We start from the raw sequence: 17,908 nt of genomic DNA, 5'->3' as shown, positions 1-17,908 counted from the left end.
AATGGACAATATGCAATATTTACCGTGCTTGTTACGTCTCCCTTTCGATTCCGAATTAAACTTGTTGACGAGCCGTGATCACCAACGTATTTGTTTTTTATAATATTAACATGAAACAATGGCAATTCTACTATTTAATACTACAAAACTGTAATATTTATACGTATGATGTTTATTCGTACCTCATTCCCCCAAAAATCGTTTAATCCGATAGAAAACTATTATTTACAACCGTAAAAATGTAAAAATAAACGTAACGTTGCTCGCGAAGCGTGGTTGCATCGACAATAAGCAATATTTACCGCGGTTGTTGCGCTTCTCTTTCGATTCCGCGCTAAACGGGTTGACGTGTCGCATCAACCAACGTGTTCTCGTTATAAATATTTGATAACGGGGATGTCAAACTGATTTACGCACGCAGCGTGGCGCCTCTGGCTCTTGATAAACGCAGTTTGTCGATGGTGTGCAGGCGTCAACGGCGATCGAATTTGTGTAACGTGTCGCTTATATCGAGCCCGCGAGAATTGACATTATTATAATGTTGAAGGGTCCTCCCGAGCGGTAGAATCGATTTACCCGTGTATATCCTTCCCATTCAGCCTCTTCCGCCGATTTTTCGTCACGCTCGCCCCCGACGGAAATACGTCTAGCGCTGTCTTCCTTCGCGTTCCACGCTTACCCTCGGAGTTTTGGAATAAATTCAAATAGCAAGAAAACGTCGTCGTCGGCGTCGCCGGTGCTCCGCCGTTTCCTCGACCTCGTCGACGTCTTCAAGCGTTCTATCCCGGTGGGATGGTACGAAATGAATTGTACTAGTCGCCCTCCCGCCGGAAAGAGTAATTTGATACACAACCTCGGACTCCCGCGAACCCGACGATAATAAAAGGGGTGAAGTGCGCTCTCGGCGTCGTGTTGTATTAATTTAACTTGAGTAACGCGCCACCGACCGACGACAGGGCGGTCGCGAGTCAGAAATGCTGGGACACCGAAACGGTATTAAGTTAAATTGCTAACAGTCCCGCGCTTAAGGTGGCCTCCTGCATCGAGATTAACGAAACCGGCCAAGAAGTATAAAGAAAACGGGCTGGGCGGAGCGGCGTAAAAACACGAAAAAGGAGGAAACGGAGAAAGGGGAGATTTCGCGAGAACGAAGATGGCGTCGGCTCGGAAGTATTGTGAAAGCTCGGACTTCCTCCGATAACAGGGAAAGTTGAGTTTCCTCTCGTTGATCGTACTCCTCGTCCCCGTAGCGTTCTCCCGGAAGCGGTGGTTCTTTTCTGTAAACCCCGCCAGTTAAAAATGTTTTTTAATTAAGATTCCGCGTAATAGTACCGTCGCCGATCTGTCGACTGATTACAAGGTACCTTGTTCGATAACGAGCACCGTGGAGAAATACTAATTGACGTGAGCGCGTAGCCCCGGGTACGGAGGAACCGTATATCGCGATACGGTGGTTGAATTTAATGTGGTTGCTTGTTCCTTGCGTACGAACAACCCTTCTTGTTACGCGAGTCTATTTTTATGTCGGTATCTTCGTTACGCTACCTTTTGTTGGTTTCGATTGCCGTTGGTTATTGGTCGAGTGTCTATTGTGTTAAGTTGCGCGATGTCCTTTGTTCGTGTTAATCTTGCGTCCGGGAATTCGAACGCAACGGACATCGAGGGATTTGTGCATTCGGCTGGAAGCTTTTAAAGAGCTTAAAATATATGGTTCGGGACAATGACGAGATTATACTTTTTGGGCCATTTGTAGGAAGGAACCGAACGCTGTAGAACCTGTTATTCGAATTTATTCTATCAGACTGCTCGCTATTCGAACGATTATTGGAACGCGGGGGATGGGAAATCGTCTAAAAACTGTACGATTACAGACCGAGTCAGAATTTTATTCGAAATTGTTATCTAAATAAGAATTTCGCCCATCCCTGGCTAGAACGCGTTCAAATTAATTTCTAACCTCCTCGATTGTGCTCGTTCTGTTACAGAAATCCTCGGGATGGAGCTAAGAACAGCGAAACTGTTGCTGTACTCGACGCTGGTAGTCGTGGTGTGCTGGAGCCAAGAAGATTGGACGGCGCAATGCTCGTCGTCGTGCAAGTGCAGATGGGTATCCGGGAAGAAGACCGCCGAATGCAACAAGCAGAATCTCACGCAAATACCGGGCAGCCTATCGTCCGAGATTCAGAACTTCGATCTAACCGGGAATCGTATCACGCACCTGATGCACGACGCGTTCAGCCGCGTGTCCCTGGTAAACCTGCACAAGCTGGTGCTAAGAAAATGCGAGATCGAATCGATCCACACGGACGCGTTCAACGGGTTGAAGATCGTCATCGAGATCGATCTGTCGGCGAACAACATCAGAACCCTGTATCCAGGTACGTTCGAGGAAACGCAACGTCTGAGGGTGCTGTTGTTAAATGACAACAAGCTGAAGGTGCTGGAGAACGGGCTGTTTCGCGATCTCGTCTACCTGCAGAAGGTGACGTTGTCCAACAACAAGTTGGAACAAATCGAAGAGAAGACGTTTCGAAACCTGCCAGGATTGCAACTGGTAACCCTGAACGGGAATAATCTGAGCACGTTGAAGATGTTGACCTTCGACTCGCTGCCGAAATTAGGCAGCCTAGAACTACACAATAATCCTTGGAACTGCAACTGTCGTCTCAAGAGATTTCGCGATTGGATGATCGAGCGTAAATTGTACACGAAGCCCACCACGTGTCAACAGCCGGCCAACCTGGCTGGCAAAATGTGGGACGAGATCAGTAGCGACGAGTTCGCCTGTAGGCCGGAGATATTCACCATTGGCCCGTCCGTGAAGATCGAAGTCGGCAAGGGGAACGTGACGATCTGGTGCAGGGCCTCTGGGATCCCGCGGCCGCAGGTACAGTAAATCTTTGTTGCAAAGGTTGTTAGATTTCGTTGAAATATTATCTCTATACTCTCGCTAATTGGGAGCATCCCCTCGAAGCCAACAAAGCGCGAAAGGCGATATGGGGTGAAGTAAACAACAGTGAAATGCGATAAAGAAGCGATTGGCTGGGCATTTAACCCATTAACGGCCAAGTAATGGACAACTCTTGCACAGAATAGTTAATTTGTTGGTTCGATGAAAAATTCAGTAAATCTCAGTGAATGATTATTTCCTTTCCGATTCTATCCACGTTTTCGGCCATTGTAAAGTAATTTTACGTCTGCGGCTCACCATGTGGTAGGAAAATACAAATTGGCTCACGGATGAAATTAAGATTGACGTGCCTGGCCTAAATAAACGCCAGCTTGGACCGAACGAGGCGCTAAACGCTTGCACTGTTACGATATAAAGCTCTACGTTCCAAGCGACGACCTTATAACAGAAATTTACTGCACTAGAGTAACACCAGCTTGTACGTTACTCGCTTACGAGGGACTTGTACCAATCGTTGTTTTAAAAGAGACCGTGTGTACAAACAAACCTTACGATAGTAAGGTTAAACCGTTTTTTAAAAAAATGCTGCTAACATCAACTGTTTCAAAGTATTGGTAATTCGAGTCTCACTCATTGGTGTTCTATCTCGCTCACTCTCGGCGTAGCTCGTTTATTTCTCGTCGTACAATACATGAAAGACTCGACCTTATTCCAAGATAAAAGAGATCGATGGCTGTAAAATAGAGGACGCTGTTTTGAACGCGCTTTAAAGAAACGTGTATACGGGGTATCCGCAGCTTGACCCAGGTAATTAAATTTATAATTCGTGGCTAACCGTGCTAGATCGTCCCGGAAGATATTCCCAAAACTTTTGCAGTTTGCTGGCAAAATTTTATTCTCGTTACTTTTAGAAAAATTCAACAGTTTCGATTACTGAAAATTGCTTGAATTAAAATACGGACACGTCGATGCACGCTTAACTCTTTATTCGAGAGCACGCGAAACGGAGACCTCTACTACAAACGCAGCGATGGTTTTCTGGTATTGTATGTATACGAACGGAACCAGTTCGGTGACATGCAAGCGGGGGGTGCACTGTATAACTTTACGTCAGGGAAGAAGCACGGTTAAAAAGCGAAGGGAAGTAGAGTGGAAAAGGGAGCGCACGACGGTGAAGTATGTATTGTAAAGGGTGGCGTTGTAAAGCGGGGTAACGTTGACTGCGGTAATCCACAGCAACTTGCGAGCAATTTTGTGTACAATCTGGATGAACGCTGGGGGGGTCAGGTCCGTTGAAAAGATTGCGCCGGTTAAATCCACGTTGGGGCAACTTAGCTTGAAAACTTCTAAACGTTCTTAGCCGGGGTACGTTGTTCTCCGACCTCGGAGTGGAAGAGATTCTTTAAAGTTTACTCTCTGCGGATGCATTTTTTCCCTCCTTTTCTAATTGTAACGGTTTCGCGGAACGTTCGCGGTTGGAATAAGAATTCTCGTTCCCGTCTCTCCGAGTTGCTTAGAGGAAATATTTTACCTACGTTAAGGAGAAAAGTGTTGAATAGGGTCCGAGTCCGGGACGAATTACGAATTGCTTTTCTTCGTGGGTGGATTTATAACGCAAGTTAAATCGAAATATAGTATAGGACGACCGAGAAAGAGCAGTTTCCACAGAATAAACCGGGACAATGGAATAAATCGAGTAGATTCTTTTTTAAGCGGCGTAAGAATAGTTTCAGATAAATACAGAGACACAGCCAACTTCTCGAGACTTTTAAATATTTTAAGTAATTATTCGTATTAGCCTGTTTATCCGATACGCAGAAAACAGCGTGTAATTCTTTGTTCGATCCACCCTGTGTACTATACACCGTGAAATTATTGACACGAAAATATCGTGTACGCGTACGTTACCGTCAGTTTCGAAGTGGCGAAGAGTTATTCTCGAAGCCGAAGTTCCGTATAAAAAAAGGTTGTTCTCGTATATTTCGTATGTAGTTTTTGAACGCAACGACGAACATAGAAACCGTGTCACGGAATTTCCTTGATTTAATGAAATCCTTTGATTCCGCGAATAATAACGCGCACCTGGAGAGACAGAGCGAGAGGGCCGTCTTTTGAAACACACCCTACAAAACAAGGGCGCGCAGTTACGTCAGCTTTTGCGTGCTATAACGAAGTTCTCTCGGACTTCTTTCGACGCGAAGACTGAAAATATCGAAACGGTCCTTGGTAACCTCTCGTTCGCAAAGGGCGTGTTGGGAACTGGGTCGTGGCTATTCGATTTCAACCGAACGTTGTTTACTCCGCTAACATCGGAGACGAATAGAATACACAATATATTTTCCAAGTACGTGTAAATACTCGAGGAGCCGAGTCCACCGATTCGAGGGTCTAGAATTTTTCAAACATTTTTATAGAATATCCCCCAAACGCGATTCAAACGTGGACCATGCTTGTCGGTTTCAGCTGTTCTGGATCTACCGGTCGAGGGCCCTGGAGAACCAAACGAGACGGCACAACGGGGAGAAGGGTTACATCCTCAAGTCGAGCCACGACTGGCTGAACCTCACGATCCCGGACGTCACGCCCTCCGACAAGGGTGATTACGTCTGTCTGGCGAAAAGTCCAGGTGGAAATACCGAGAAAAACGTGAGCTTGGCCGTAGCTGGGGACGCTATAGGCGGCAGGGACAATATAATCAGTCTGCCTCTGGCCATCGGTTTGGGGTTCACGGCGTTGCTATTGCTGATAGTGACCGTGTCGCTATGCGTGTGCTATTGTCGTCGTCGACGGGTCAGGCACGACGAGAAGAGCCTGGAAGCGGCGTCGATGGAACATCACGGACTAGGCGAGCAGGAGAAGTCACTGATCACGACCATAAATCCCGTGGTGAAGCCGCCGAGACGCTACGAGGCGCCGTCCGTGACGTCCCACGGCACCGAGATGACGGAGCTGAACCGTACGTTGCTTGACAACGACTCGGTCTTTGGTCAGTACACAGCCTACATTACTAAACAGTGCGTGGCCAGGTGCTAGCTACTAACTATTTGTTACTTCCGCCGCGCGATTACGGCGAAACGTGGTACGTTCGCGGGACGAGCGACGCTGACAGGGGTTCGATGGTGTGGCGTGTGAGATACGCGCGCCATTTTCGAGGAAACCGGAGGAATAATGGCTAGCCGCGATTCGTTTGAGATATCGTCGATTGATGTTGTCCAGGGTTTCATTTTGTGGGAGCAACCGAAGCTCGATATGATTTCATATTGACGTTACTTCTGATCACTGTGTGATTGAAAATAGTACTTTAACCTTTGACTGGTAGAAAGAGGTTATTGTTACGTGAGTAATTGATGGCTCGGGGCTCCGTATGTCCGTCGATCGATGCCACATCTAGAAAGTACGCTTTATTTAATCCCTCGTTCATTTACTCCCGAGTCACTTTTCAAACGCCAGTATTTCTCGAGCTGCAGTGGACCTAGAACAGAATTAAATTTTTGTCAGTATATGTGTTTTAAAAGAGCATGGATAAAAGATCATAGATCGTGGTCGAAAGAGCAAAAACGTCTTATGCTATTGTCTTCTAAATATTAATCTTGGATATTAGAATCTTAAAACTTTCACCTTTGACCCCATTTGTCTAGAAAACGAGCGATCCAGTGTTGAAACCTACAGCTTGACCTATGTTAATTTTATATTTCTTTATCTACCGGTATTATTTCAATCGCATCCTACCAGTTGAAGGTTGAATCGCGATAAATCTTTGAATAAATATAGAATTTTACGACTTTAGGAGTAAGTACATATTCGTGTTAGGAATAAAGTACCTCTCGTAAAATAAAGCCAACGCGTTAAATAATTCAAACTTGGAAACTATTCTAGGCTCTGCAGTGTACATGTACATTTTCGTGACATAACCGTCGGCCTGATGCGCAAAGATCAATCAATGGAACGCTAACAAAGGAGTGTCCTCGATAGAACCGATTCCGAAACGATATCCACGTTAGATATTGTTCGTGCCATAAATCTTCCGATCTCCTGCGAAAACGTCCGTTTGCTCGGCGCAAGATCGCTGGTACGGTATCGTCGCTAATTAGGTGACAGAATAGATTAATTGAATTGTAAACGGCAAGTGTATTTAAGTTTAAGACAGTCGTATTAACGCGATGCGACGCGTGCGGGATTCGGTAATCCCGCAGGCAGACAAACGAGGCGCCATCGATCCTCGGGTTAACAAATATCGACCAAGAGTGTTGCAAGATTAACGAGAGCGTGCAACACGTAATGATAGAGAGGAGAAAGGCATTCGTCATTTGTGTCTAGCTGCCAGCGATAGCGTTTCTCTTTCTCTCTCTTTCTCTTTCTCTCTCTCTTTCATGCAATCTCGTTTTCTGCGAGTAGAAAACCGTGCGTCCGTGCCCAACGTTGACCGTCGGCTAATCACGGAGATGGGCAACACTCTCATCCGAATAAAAATTTCGAATATTTTCTTAAACATAATTATTTAGCATCATTAGACAGTCAACGGTTCGAGTAAATAAACTTTGAGTTACAGAATAGGATAACCATCGCGATTAAAATGCTATTCGTTGAATTAATTCGTTATCTGTCGTTGGAATAAGATTGTGCCCGTCACTGGCTAATTAGACGCGACGAAACCGATCGTCGCGTACCACGGACGCGTCGTTTTGCAAAATAATTATTTTGTTAGAAATGTAAATATTGGCGGTGAATTATTCGTCGGCACGAAGCGTTCAACGGAACTATTTTTGTCTCAAGAGCGTCGCCATTGTACATAATCTTCTTACCGTAGAGCAACGATGATGATAAGGACAACGATCTGTACGAAGAAACGAGAGATAGGGCGATAACGCTTTGACGGTTGCACGTTTCACCTGAAGATTACTAGGTTAATTTCATTAAAACATTGCATAATACATATCTAAGTACGCTCTTCTTAATCAACTTTAAGTAAAATTGTTTCTAACGACTGAAAAGACCACGCACACGCGAGAGCGGCCTATAATTTTGGACAGTGAATTCGCTCGTACCTAACAGCGACCGTCAAAGCGTTAAAAGAAGTCGCGTCGGTGTGTAAGACGAGACTGATAGGAATCGGAAGTACGCAAAGAACCGGACGAAGATGCTGTTAATTGGAACGTTAGTTGCCTCGAACCGTAAATAACGGAAACACAGAAAAACAAAAGCGGATAGAAGTATCCCGGGATTGTACGCATAAAGTGGTGATTAAAGTGATAAGGCAAAGGGGGAAGTGCGCGTTACGCGACGTTCCGAGTCCAAGTAACACAAAGGGAGAAGTAATAATCATTATTGTACTCCCTTCTGAATTAGCGAGTCGGAGTTTTTATCGAGCACGGACAATTCTTTGGTGTGTCTTCCGTGCACGTGTGCGCAGGCTCCCCCGCGAGTCTTTGTCTATGCACTTTCCGAAGATGGTAATTGAAATTGTCGAGGATCTCGCATCTGAACAGCTACCTTCCGCATCTCAACTACCTCTGCGCGATACCGGTACCTCTTTGTGTCCGTCGCGGAAGGCTGGTCTCGTGCAACCTTTTCCCCATTGTCCTACTTTCTCTTTTGACTGCTAGTTGAGCAGGAGTCGAATACGGAAAAACGCGTGCCACGATAAAAGTTCCATGATTATCGGGAGCTCTCGTACGCCTGCCACCGGCACTCGTAAAGATTTTTACACACAGCAGACGGAAAACGCGCGCGCGAGGTCTCTGGTCGTGTCGCTCGGGACTCACCGCGTCGAGAAGATTGCGACCGAAGTCTTTGACTGCGCGACTGAAACACGATAAAAACGACCGAGGGCATCGACGTCGGCCTCCAGTATTTCATTTCCTTGACAGATTCGTTACGATGACTCCGCGCCGCCGTCATTTAAATTATAACGCGAACGTGCATCTCGCGAAACTACGTAAAAGTTGACCCACTTTTCATCCGATGAAATTTTATCTCGACAGACACCATCGATTTACGTGTCTTCGCGATATAACCACCCCCGACGTGTCTCGTGCATTATATAACGCTTTCTGATACCGCTGCGTGATACCCAACACGGCATCCTACTATGGATGAGAAATTGTAAACGAAATAAAAGTCCTGGGCCTGCCAGCGGACTCGTCGGTAAAGTAATCTAGCAGGCCCTATCCTTCAAGGCGGATCTTGCGACCACGTAATCATATTCATTTTCATGCCACTGGTTCTTGATCGCCGGCTACAGAATTTTAATGGATTGCTTGATCAAATAAGACGAGGGCGAAGTATATTCCGAACGGCGTTCAATTGGTAGCCAACAGCCCAGCACATGATCTTATTACATTACGGTGCTTCAGCATTTCCTGGGAAAATATCCCTTTGTCTTGGCTATCGCTTTGGCTTTATCAAATAATATCGTGTGCCCTGTAGCCTTTTGGTGGAAACGTAGAGTCCAGATCCCAGTGGACATTACCCACACCCGGAAGCCTCTGTACTGATCTTCGAGGCTTTGAAATTAATATTGAACCGTAGGAAAGGAAAGGAAGGGAACTTGCGTTTCGTCCCGTTGCAGAAATACTTGGATTCATTAGCGAGGCTTACTTAAACCCAGCGACATTATTCATTATAGCGCAAGATTACCATTGGACCACAAGCGCGTGGAATATGCAGTTTCTTCGGCCGCCACAGTATCGAATTTCTTTATGAATATTTTTTTTCTGCACCGCCCCGGAGAATAAATTGCCACGTCGCGTATGCGTAAAAAGATAAATGCGTCGGTCCGTAAAACGGGCCATCAGCAGCGTGTAGGGGTTAAACTCGCGTTTTAAGTTGATTTTTTCTTTTTCCTTGCGACGCGTGATTCACTTTTCTGTTTTAACGTTCGTCCTTCTTTTTTGTTTCTGTTCTGGCAGCTGATGGTATCGGTGGCGGTGTCGGCGGCGGAGTGATCGGAGGCGTCGGCGACGACGAGAGGGAAGAACGAGCTACCCCGGAACTCGAGAGCGGTACCGGGACGCTGTGTCGCGGGGGAGGCGGCAGCTACCGTCAGTATCCTCCGGATCTACTGGCCTTCTCCGGCGGTCGTGGCGCATCGCCGACCAGCCAGGCATCCACGGCGCCCGACAACACGCGTCTTCCGAGTCAGCACGCGACGCCGACCACGGCCGCGTTCGGTTCACCCTCGAACCAATATCCCGCCGCATTCAAGACCTTGCCCCACAATCGTAGTGTGACACCCTACGGGATCGCGAGCTCGACGATCGCGCCGGTGATGCCCCGCCACGGATACGTCACGATACCCCGAAGACCCAGGGCGCCCAGCTGGAGCAGCGGTCCACCCACGTCGCCCACGGACGGATTGGAACCAGTCTACGACAATTTGGGGCTGCGCACCACCGCGGACGGCAGCTCGGTGCTTTCGTTGAACAAAAGTCCCGAACCGTTGTCCTCGATCAGGAGTCGACCCTTGCCAGGAACGCCTAGCTCTCACTACGGCACGATACAACGAAGCACCCCAAACATACTGACCAGCAGTCCGTTGGACAGAGCTGCCCCCGAGGGGGCGGCCGAGTGGCCCACCAAGGTCGCCGACGAGTCGACGGACAGCAATCACGCGGCGGCGGCGGCGGCGACGGCGTCGGGCCAGCAACAGCAATCGGGCAGCAGCACCCTCGGAAGGAAAGTGCCGCCCAGGCCTCCCCCAAAGCCCAAGAAGAAGTCCACCAACGGTCCGTTGTACGAGGACGAGGGCGAGGATGGCACGGAGGTATGATCGACCCGCGTCGCTCGACGAACTTGAGGCCGCCAGGTCGCAGCCGCGCCGAAGGGAAGAGACGCATGACCGCAGTCACAATAAACCGGTAGTGCCTTTCAAGATGAGACAACCCGCGTTCGCGGGTCGATGTTTGGTTCGAGCGCGTTTGTTCGACATGTCGAAAGTGCTGACGAACGAGAAGGGGGCTTCTACATCCGGTGAGGCGAAGTTTGGGCGAACCGCTGACTCGCTGGCCAGACAGCTAAACTTTTCGGACGCCTTCGCCGGTCATTCGTTCCTTTCGTCCCCGTTTATTCGCCTTTTATTTCTTTTTTTCTAATTTATTTCTAACGCGCGCTGTGCCGGGGATATCGAACGTTTCGCGAGGAACTCGATTGTCCGGTGGACGTTACGAGTATATTGTGCTTTTTTTTTTTTTTAACCGATAATCGAAGAATTCGACGCGAGTCGTGCCTGTCGACGAGATCGTACAGAAACGCTAGTATTAAGAATCGCGTCCCGCCGAGGACGTTCGTCTTATTTATTGACGTGCTTGTCGCATGCCTAACGAAGATCACGTCGAAGCAACGAAGGACACTGTGGAAACAAATAATGTTTTATACGATCTGCTCGTAAAGCTGGGGCGTGATCGGGTACCTCGTAATCTTATTTTCTACTTTTAGTTGAACTTTTACACCCGTCGGTGTATATTAGGCGGGAATAATTTTTATCGCGACTGCTTGAAGTTTATCGATCTTTTATCCTCCGTGTTCTTGTAGAGAGCGACGCTTTAGTTTCTTTGTTTACCGTTAATTTTACCGTTAGGTCGTCTTCTCTTTACTGTTTAACGTAATCGTGCATCGCGCTGGTACTTGACCGCGTCGAACGAACAATCGTTGTAACGACATTGTAAATCGGGATTAACGATCGAGCCACGGCACTCGTGGTTCGATACGTAATAGCAAACGTTATCGATAACGGCGATGTTAGAGTAATTATTACTAGTAAGTCGTATTCGTTTTTAATAGAAAATGGCGCGGACGCTTCAGCGCGAGTTTCGTTAGGTCGTGGAAGCGCGCGCCATCGGTCGGACGTGAAAACACATTTCAAGGGTTTCGAAGATCACGATGGCGCTCCATTTTCTGGTGACTAGTACACAGCTGACATTACACCGTGACCAAATGTATTTTACCGCGTACTATCTCGTCCCTGGAACAGGCAGGGGCTACGTATTCGCTCGGAAATATTTTAAGATACGCGCGTCATCTCGTTTCTACGAAACGAGACCTTGACGCGCGTTTGGTCGAACCGCCGAGTTTGTTGTAAAAAAAGCATGTCGTACAGTTTGTACATACTGTGTATTATATCTAAAAGATAGTTTGACTTCTGATAACTCGATCGGATTGGTCTTTTACGAAATCATGCGCGCTAATGGTTTCATAGTGAATAATGCAAGAACACGGAAGCGTGGTAACGAAACGAGACGAATCCAAGTTCGTGCTAGAGACGCAAAGATGCGAACGAACAGCTGGCCCGTTTGTAGTAACGAGGACGTCATTGTATACGTAACGTTTAGGTAGAATTTCATCGCGATTTTAACGCGTAACGCGATCCACGTGTAGACGAATCGTGTTCGAGTGACTCGTACATTCAAACGGATCGATGCTGCGCATTTAAAATGCGTCATTGTTGATCGTCTTCTTTTTTATTTTAATTTAATCTTCACGGAATAGTTTTCGAAGTAAATTTCTAAAGTTTCGATTACGTATATTCTACACCTGGATATTGTTGTGTTACATAAGGTTTTTTGTAGCGCCATTGGATGATCGATCACGCGCAGTGATTAAAATACTTTTTTATCGTAAAAGCAAATATGTTCGATCAACGCAATTCCGCCAAGTAGACACCAACTATGGAAAGATTATTCTTTACCCACAAAATTTATCGTCCGCGAACCACGAACTTGTTATACTTTCGGTGCGTTTTATCCCAAACTTAACGTTGCATTTCCCGCCTTCAGCTGGGATTTAGGGATCGATTGTGTACAACTTGTTGCGAACAGTATCGATTTTCTGTAGTATTACTGCGATACTTTCAAAATTTCACTCGATACAGATAAATTGCATGTACAGTGTATCTTTGTAAAGGAGATTTTTTGTTAGTGCAACGACACGAAATTATAAATGACCAATATTTACGTTCAAACGATACGCTTCGATCCTTTCTTTCGAGTGTTTCGTTCAAGATAACTTTAGGAGAACTCTTTGGAACACTTGGAACAAAACTGTGCACTTTGGTCGAATAAAAGAACGTCCCACTTAAAGAAACGCATTACACATCGCACGTGTGTCGATGCACTCACGAAGACATTAAGCTCGTTAGGAGGTACACTGTTCGACGCTTTCCACCGCAACTAATTAACCGGGAGACACGAATCCTTTCACTAGGTTGCTCACCCTGACCAGGCTCTTGTTCAAGAAAAAATATCCTACTTTCCTAAACTAAAGACTCACCAGGGACGATACCGATCAAACCAAGTCGATTCGATGACGACGAGATATCTTCCCCGACGATCGCAACGCACCTAACAGTATTACGAAAGAAACTCGAGGACGATGACGCGGTGCTGGTGAGAGGACGCGGAGAGAATCGCGACGAAATCGTGCAACTTCGTTTCCTCGTCGTAGATTCGATATTCTAACGTGATTGAAAACGAGGAGTTAAAAAGTAGAAAACAAGAACAGCATTCAGGATCGATTGGATCCGCGAATCAGGTGCCAATCGGCAGCCTTCTTCTTCCTCTCGTTCCCAAAGAAGGATCAAGGCCTCCCACGAGGGAAGAACGCCGCGATTCCGATCAAAAGGGGTTGGAATAGAGGCTGCACGACCGAGAATCGTCGCGAATTATTTTAAGCGGCCTAGCAGAGTCGCGGCTCGTCCGATCCAATCGTTGTGCCGCGCCCTGTAAATACACGGACCTAATTGCACGCTGATTCACGACGTTGTTTATATGTAAATTGCGGCCACGTTTAAAGAGCAGCGCGGCACGACCGTTTGGTACGGCGCCACGAGTATATTTTTGTAATTTTGTATTTTGACGGATTCTCCGGCAACGTCCAGTCCCACGGCAGCCGCGCGGGGAAGACAAGCTCGTCCTCGTACCACGGGATCAACGACACCGAAACCTCCCCGGGGAATTAACTAAATCCACGCGGTCCTCGCGTGACACCAACAGTAAAACATAATTGATCGTTAGGATTTCAACGACGCTTCTTAACTCGGTGCCTCGTCTGGCTGCGCCCAAGTCCCTGATTTCTCGATCCGCGTTATCAATCAGATTTACATTCGTTTATCCTACAAGAAGTCTGCCAAATATCATCTTAATCCTCAACGATACTTTCTGCCATATGAAATGACTTACATTCTATCCTGCGTTCGTTCACAAAAGGTATACAAGGGAATTAGACAACATTGGTGTATGGAAACTGTTAATTGGCAATGCAAACAGTAGAATTTTGTTCTATTTGAACCCGGTGCGAATGGAAGGTTGCATCCGCGCCGCGTCGACGCAGCCCGTCCATTCCAGTGCTCTGTTTCTCGTGTCACGCGTTTCAAGTTAATGATAACGGGGCAAGTATAGGTGAAAATAGAACGCGTTCTAGCTAGCAATTACAGCGGGGTGGTGGTCAATCCGCGTGTCCTATGTACTATTAGCCGAGGCGTGTTTACCAGGATTCGCGCACGACAAGCCACCAGTCAGCGCGCAATTATTATCGCCAGATACTTCGTACGCGCGCGGTTAGGCTATTCGTCGCTTTAATGAGACACTCCCTTTGACATCACCGAACGCCTGCAATAACACAGTTTACGCTCATCCACGCTCTGAAGACGCGTCATGGTGACTCAAAGCGGCGCAATATTTGTCAAATGATATCAAAAGAAATTGATCTGAAACAGTTTAGAAGAAGATTTTTAATACTTTTTTTTGGTTAATGGGAAGTTTTAGCTTCTTACTTCCTTCTACGGGAAGCAAAATCTGTCACCGGAATTACCCAAATGCCCCATAAATTTTCGAAAACTTAGAATACCTGTTGGTTGATTGTGCCACCTCTGAGTCACCCTATATAGTATTACCGTTGGTTTTCTATCGACTCTGCGTATCTACCTGTCGGGCGTATATCTGCTTGAAGTCGTTACGACGGAAGTGAAACGGTCGGAAGGGACACACGGGGGATGAAGGCGGGCGAAACTTGTGTAATTGCAAATGTCGGTGAGTCCACATTGGACACGTCTCACTTAGTATTTTTAATGAGGCACACGCGACCGTCTGTGCGCCGAGATTTCTCGCTCGAACGGAACGAAAGATTGAAGAGAAAATGGTCGCGATTCGCGTTGAAAGGACGAGGAAGAGCGGTTCACGGCGTCGACGAGAACGTTAATAGCCAGCGACGCTGAAAGGATGGTATTGTTGTGGCAGGACTTGTTAACGGTTTCTAGGTGAATTGCGGAATTATTAGGTATCGATGAAACCGAACGAAATAACCGTCGTTACGTACTGTTACCGCCAATTACGGTAGTCTTACGGGCACAATTAACGAGCTCGTTTAATTGTAGAATCAGTTGGTTCGCGGCGAAGATATTGGGCAATTGTCTTCGGTGTTGTAAAGTTGAAACCCTGACTCGTTCGATGACTGTGCCGGTGAGACCGGGATACGGAATGGGAATACTAACGCGAGCGAAAATTGGAAAAGCGTTTCCGTGCACAGAAAACGGAAGCGCATATTTTTTAAATGAAACGGAAAATTCGAACGTGATTTCTCCACGGGCACAATTGTAAAATCGTCGATCACGCGAAACACGTTGATAGATATGCAAAGTGGGACGCGTAACACTGGCGGCGCTTCGATAACTCCGTAAATATTGATTTTAACAAAAATTGGTTCCGACGAATATTGCATGGCTCGTAGGGAGTATTATGTATTCATGTAACGAACTCAGGGGTTATTAAATGGAAAACAATTTTTTCCTGTTACAGGAGTGACAAATTGAAACTCGAAGTGTATTCGATTTATTCTTTATTGAAGTCAAAAGGCAATCATTTTTATAGTTTTAAAATAAAAATTTTATTAGGCAAAAATACGAAAAGAGTATTTTAAGAAGCGTTACGTTTATTTGTATATAATTTTAACGATTATAGTTTTTGTACCACAATTTACGATATGTCTAAACGTGTACTAAATCTTCTTTGAATGATGAGAAATAAATTTTTATTTGTGATTAAACATCGTTTGAAAGTAACAAAGCAACATTAAACTTACTAAAATAACTATGTTTTCGATGTAAGAATATGTAGGTCAATATTCGTGGAATTATCTAAAGCATTCCAGTTAAATGCGCGACCGTATAGATTCGAATTAAAAAATTGAGTCAGAGAATGATCAATAACTCTACTGCTGCCAGAGGGAGACACGCGCTGATACAGAATTCATCAAATCGTTTAATGAACGGTGTACTTAAAAGTCGCATTATTCTTTCGTCCATCCTAGTTTCAGAACACCATAGGAACACGATAATCGTTGTTCTCTCCAAGCTCGAAAGCTCAAATTGTATTTCGATCGACAGTCATAGATAACATTCCTAGTTCTGATACTGAGATATTGGCGTGAAGTTCTTGACTGCATCTGCGAGCGTGCAGATGAAAGTACCGTCCAATACATCGATCCGACCACAACCATCTGGATGTTACGCATGCATAATCAATCGAATTTAACGAAGAACCGGATGCCTCGGAACACGACGTTCCACGAAGATTCCAATCACCATTTTACGATCTCTTTACGACGCATTTTATCCGCTAGGGAGTACATCGTAGCACTTCAATTCGCGATAATCGATCATACGACTGATAAACAGTTGCTTCTTTGATCTTGGATTATGTACTTTGTCGAGAAGCTACCGCAATAAAAGACAAAAATGAAAAAGAAGCATGTTTCGAGTCATGCTGAACACATTCCAGGAAAAACGATGGCGTTCTTCGCGTGGTTTTCGTTTCTAAGTGCATTTTTGTAATAAGTTCTCACTGGTTCATTCGTGCATTGTACATCGTAATACCCGAACTTCATTATTAACCGATTAATCCTCGGAAATGAGAATCAAGGAGACCAAAATCGCAAGGATGAAGCCGGAAAACCGATTTATATTAAACGTCTGTAATAATTAAGCATCGCAACCTGGGGGGCAGAGGCTAATGAATGTTTAAAAATTTGATTTCCGAGCATTAACTCTCTATTACTAACGACGTTATTATTTAAATAGAATTAAGCGTAATGCGTGTATCGATTTAAACGTCGTACCTTTACATACCAAGTCGCGCGAAACTCGTATGTACAATCTCGACATTTGTTTAACCCCTTGAGGTACCGTAGTACTACATTACCCCATTAAATTTTTACAAATATTTCTCTTTAAAAAAATATGTTGAGTCTAATGATCGATATTCGGCATAAATTGACGCATCAAAGGGGTTAATCGCGTCGAATCGTAGCTGCTTCTTCGAAGACTGACATTTTTCGAGACCGAGACGATGTAACTTTCGTTTAGGAGTTATTGATTCAAAGGAATTGCGTTGGTAATAAAGATAACATACGAATGAAACGAGTAACCGTCGAGAGACTGCGCCCGATGCTCGCGCGAGAGAATTTCCTAATTGATCTCTGCGAAACGCGATCGAGCGATCAATTCGCATATAACCGCGCGCAAGGGGTCAACACGTATGTGTCTCCAAGACGCTAAATTTGTCGCAAAGCGTTACCAACGATACGATAGTTGATTGATGTAAACGGTAGCTCGGATAAATCTGTAAAATGTGCTTTCTTGAACGATCGCTCGAATCGTGTCCTAATCGTCGTTGAAACTGCCTAATTCATTCCATTGTCGAATCTGTAAAAAGATACAGAAGGACTTTCTCACCACTTTCCGCGTGTGTACTAACCGTATATAATAGTACTGTGCAGAAACGCGAAGCGTGTTCCTGACGAAGTGCTGTTAGACGAACAGTATAGGACGTGTGTTTCTGTGGATCAGGCCGCGTCCAAGTTTCTCGTACTTGATGAATGTGTGTAGACGTTATGGGGCTGAGTCATGAATAAACGACGTTTCATTAACATATTTTCGTATCTCGTACAGCGCTCCGTTGTACAGGATAAGAACGCTTTGAAGTGTTTTTATCGTAATAGGGATTATTATAA

The 17,908-nt window shown here is 45.6% G+C and overlaps 1 protein-coding gene across 6 annotated transcripts in view; it reads left to right on the top strand.

Moving 5' to 3' along the window:
• Nucleotides 1-16,645, top strand: part of Kek5 (leucine-rich repeat, immunoglobulin-like domain-containing kekkon 5 protein) — a 248,602-nt gene extending 231,957 nt beyond the window's left edge. For all 6 annotated transcript variants that reach the window (XM_076769744.1, XM_076772280.1, XM_076770614.1 and 3 more), the window contains 3 exons: nt 1,986-2,887; nt 5,375-5,897; nt 9,820-16,645. In XM_076769744.1, coding sequence (XP_076625859.1) covers nt 1,997-2,887; nt 5,375-5,897; nt 9,820-10,679 — 2,274 coding nt within the window. In that variant the 5' untranslated portion in view covers nt 1,986-1,996 and the 3' untranslated portion in view covers nt 10,680-16,645. The remainder of the gene's footprint in view (nt 1-1,985; nt 2,888-5,374; nt 5,898-9,819) is intronic.
• The last annotated feature ends 1,263 nt before the right edge of the window (nt 16,646-17,908 follow it).

The sequence above is a fragment of the Colletes latitarsis genome, chromosome 1 (genome assembly GCF_051014445.1).
Source record: "Colletes latitarsis isolate SP2378_abdomen chromosome 1, iyColLati1, whole genome shotgun sequence".
Classification (NCBI taxonomy): domain Eukaryota; kingdom Metazoa; phylum Arthropoda; class Insecta; order Hymenoptera; family Colletidae; genus Colletes; species Colletes latitarsis.
Note: the sequence above shows the minus strand (reverse complement) of the source record. Positions and strands in the feature narration are given on the sequence as shown.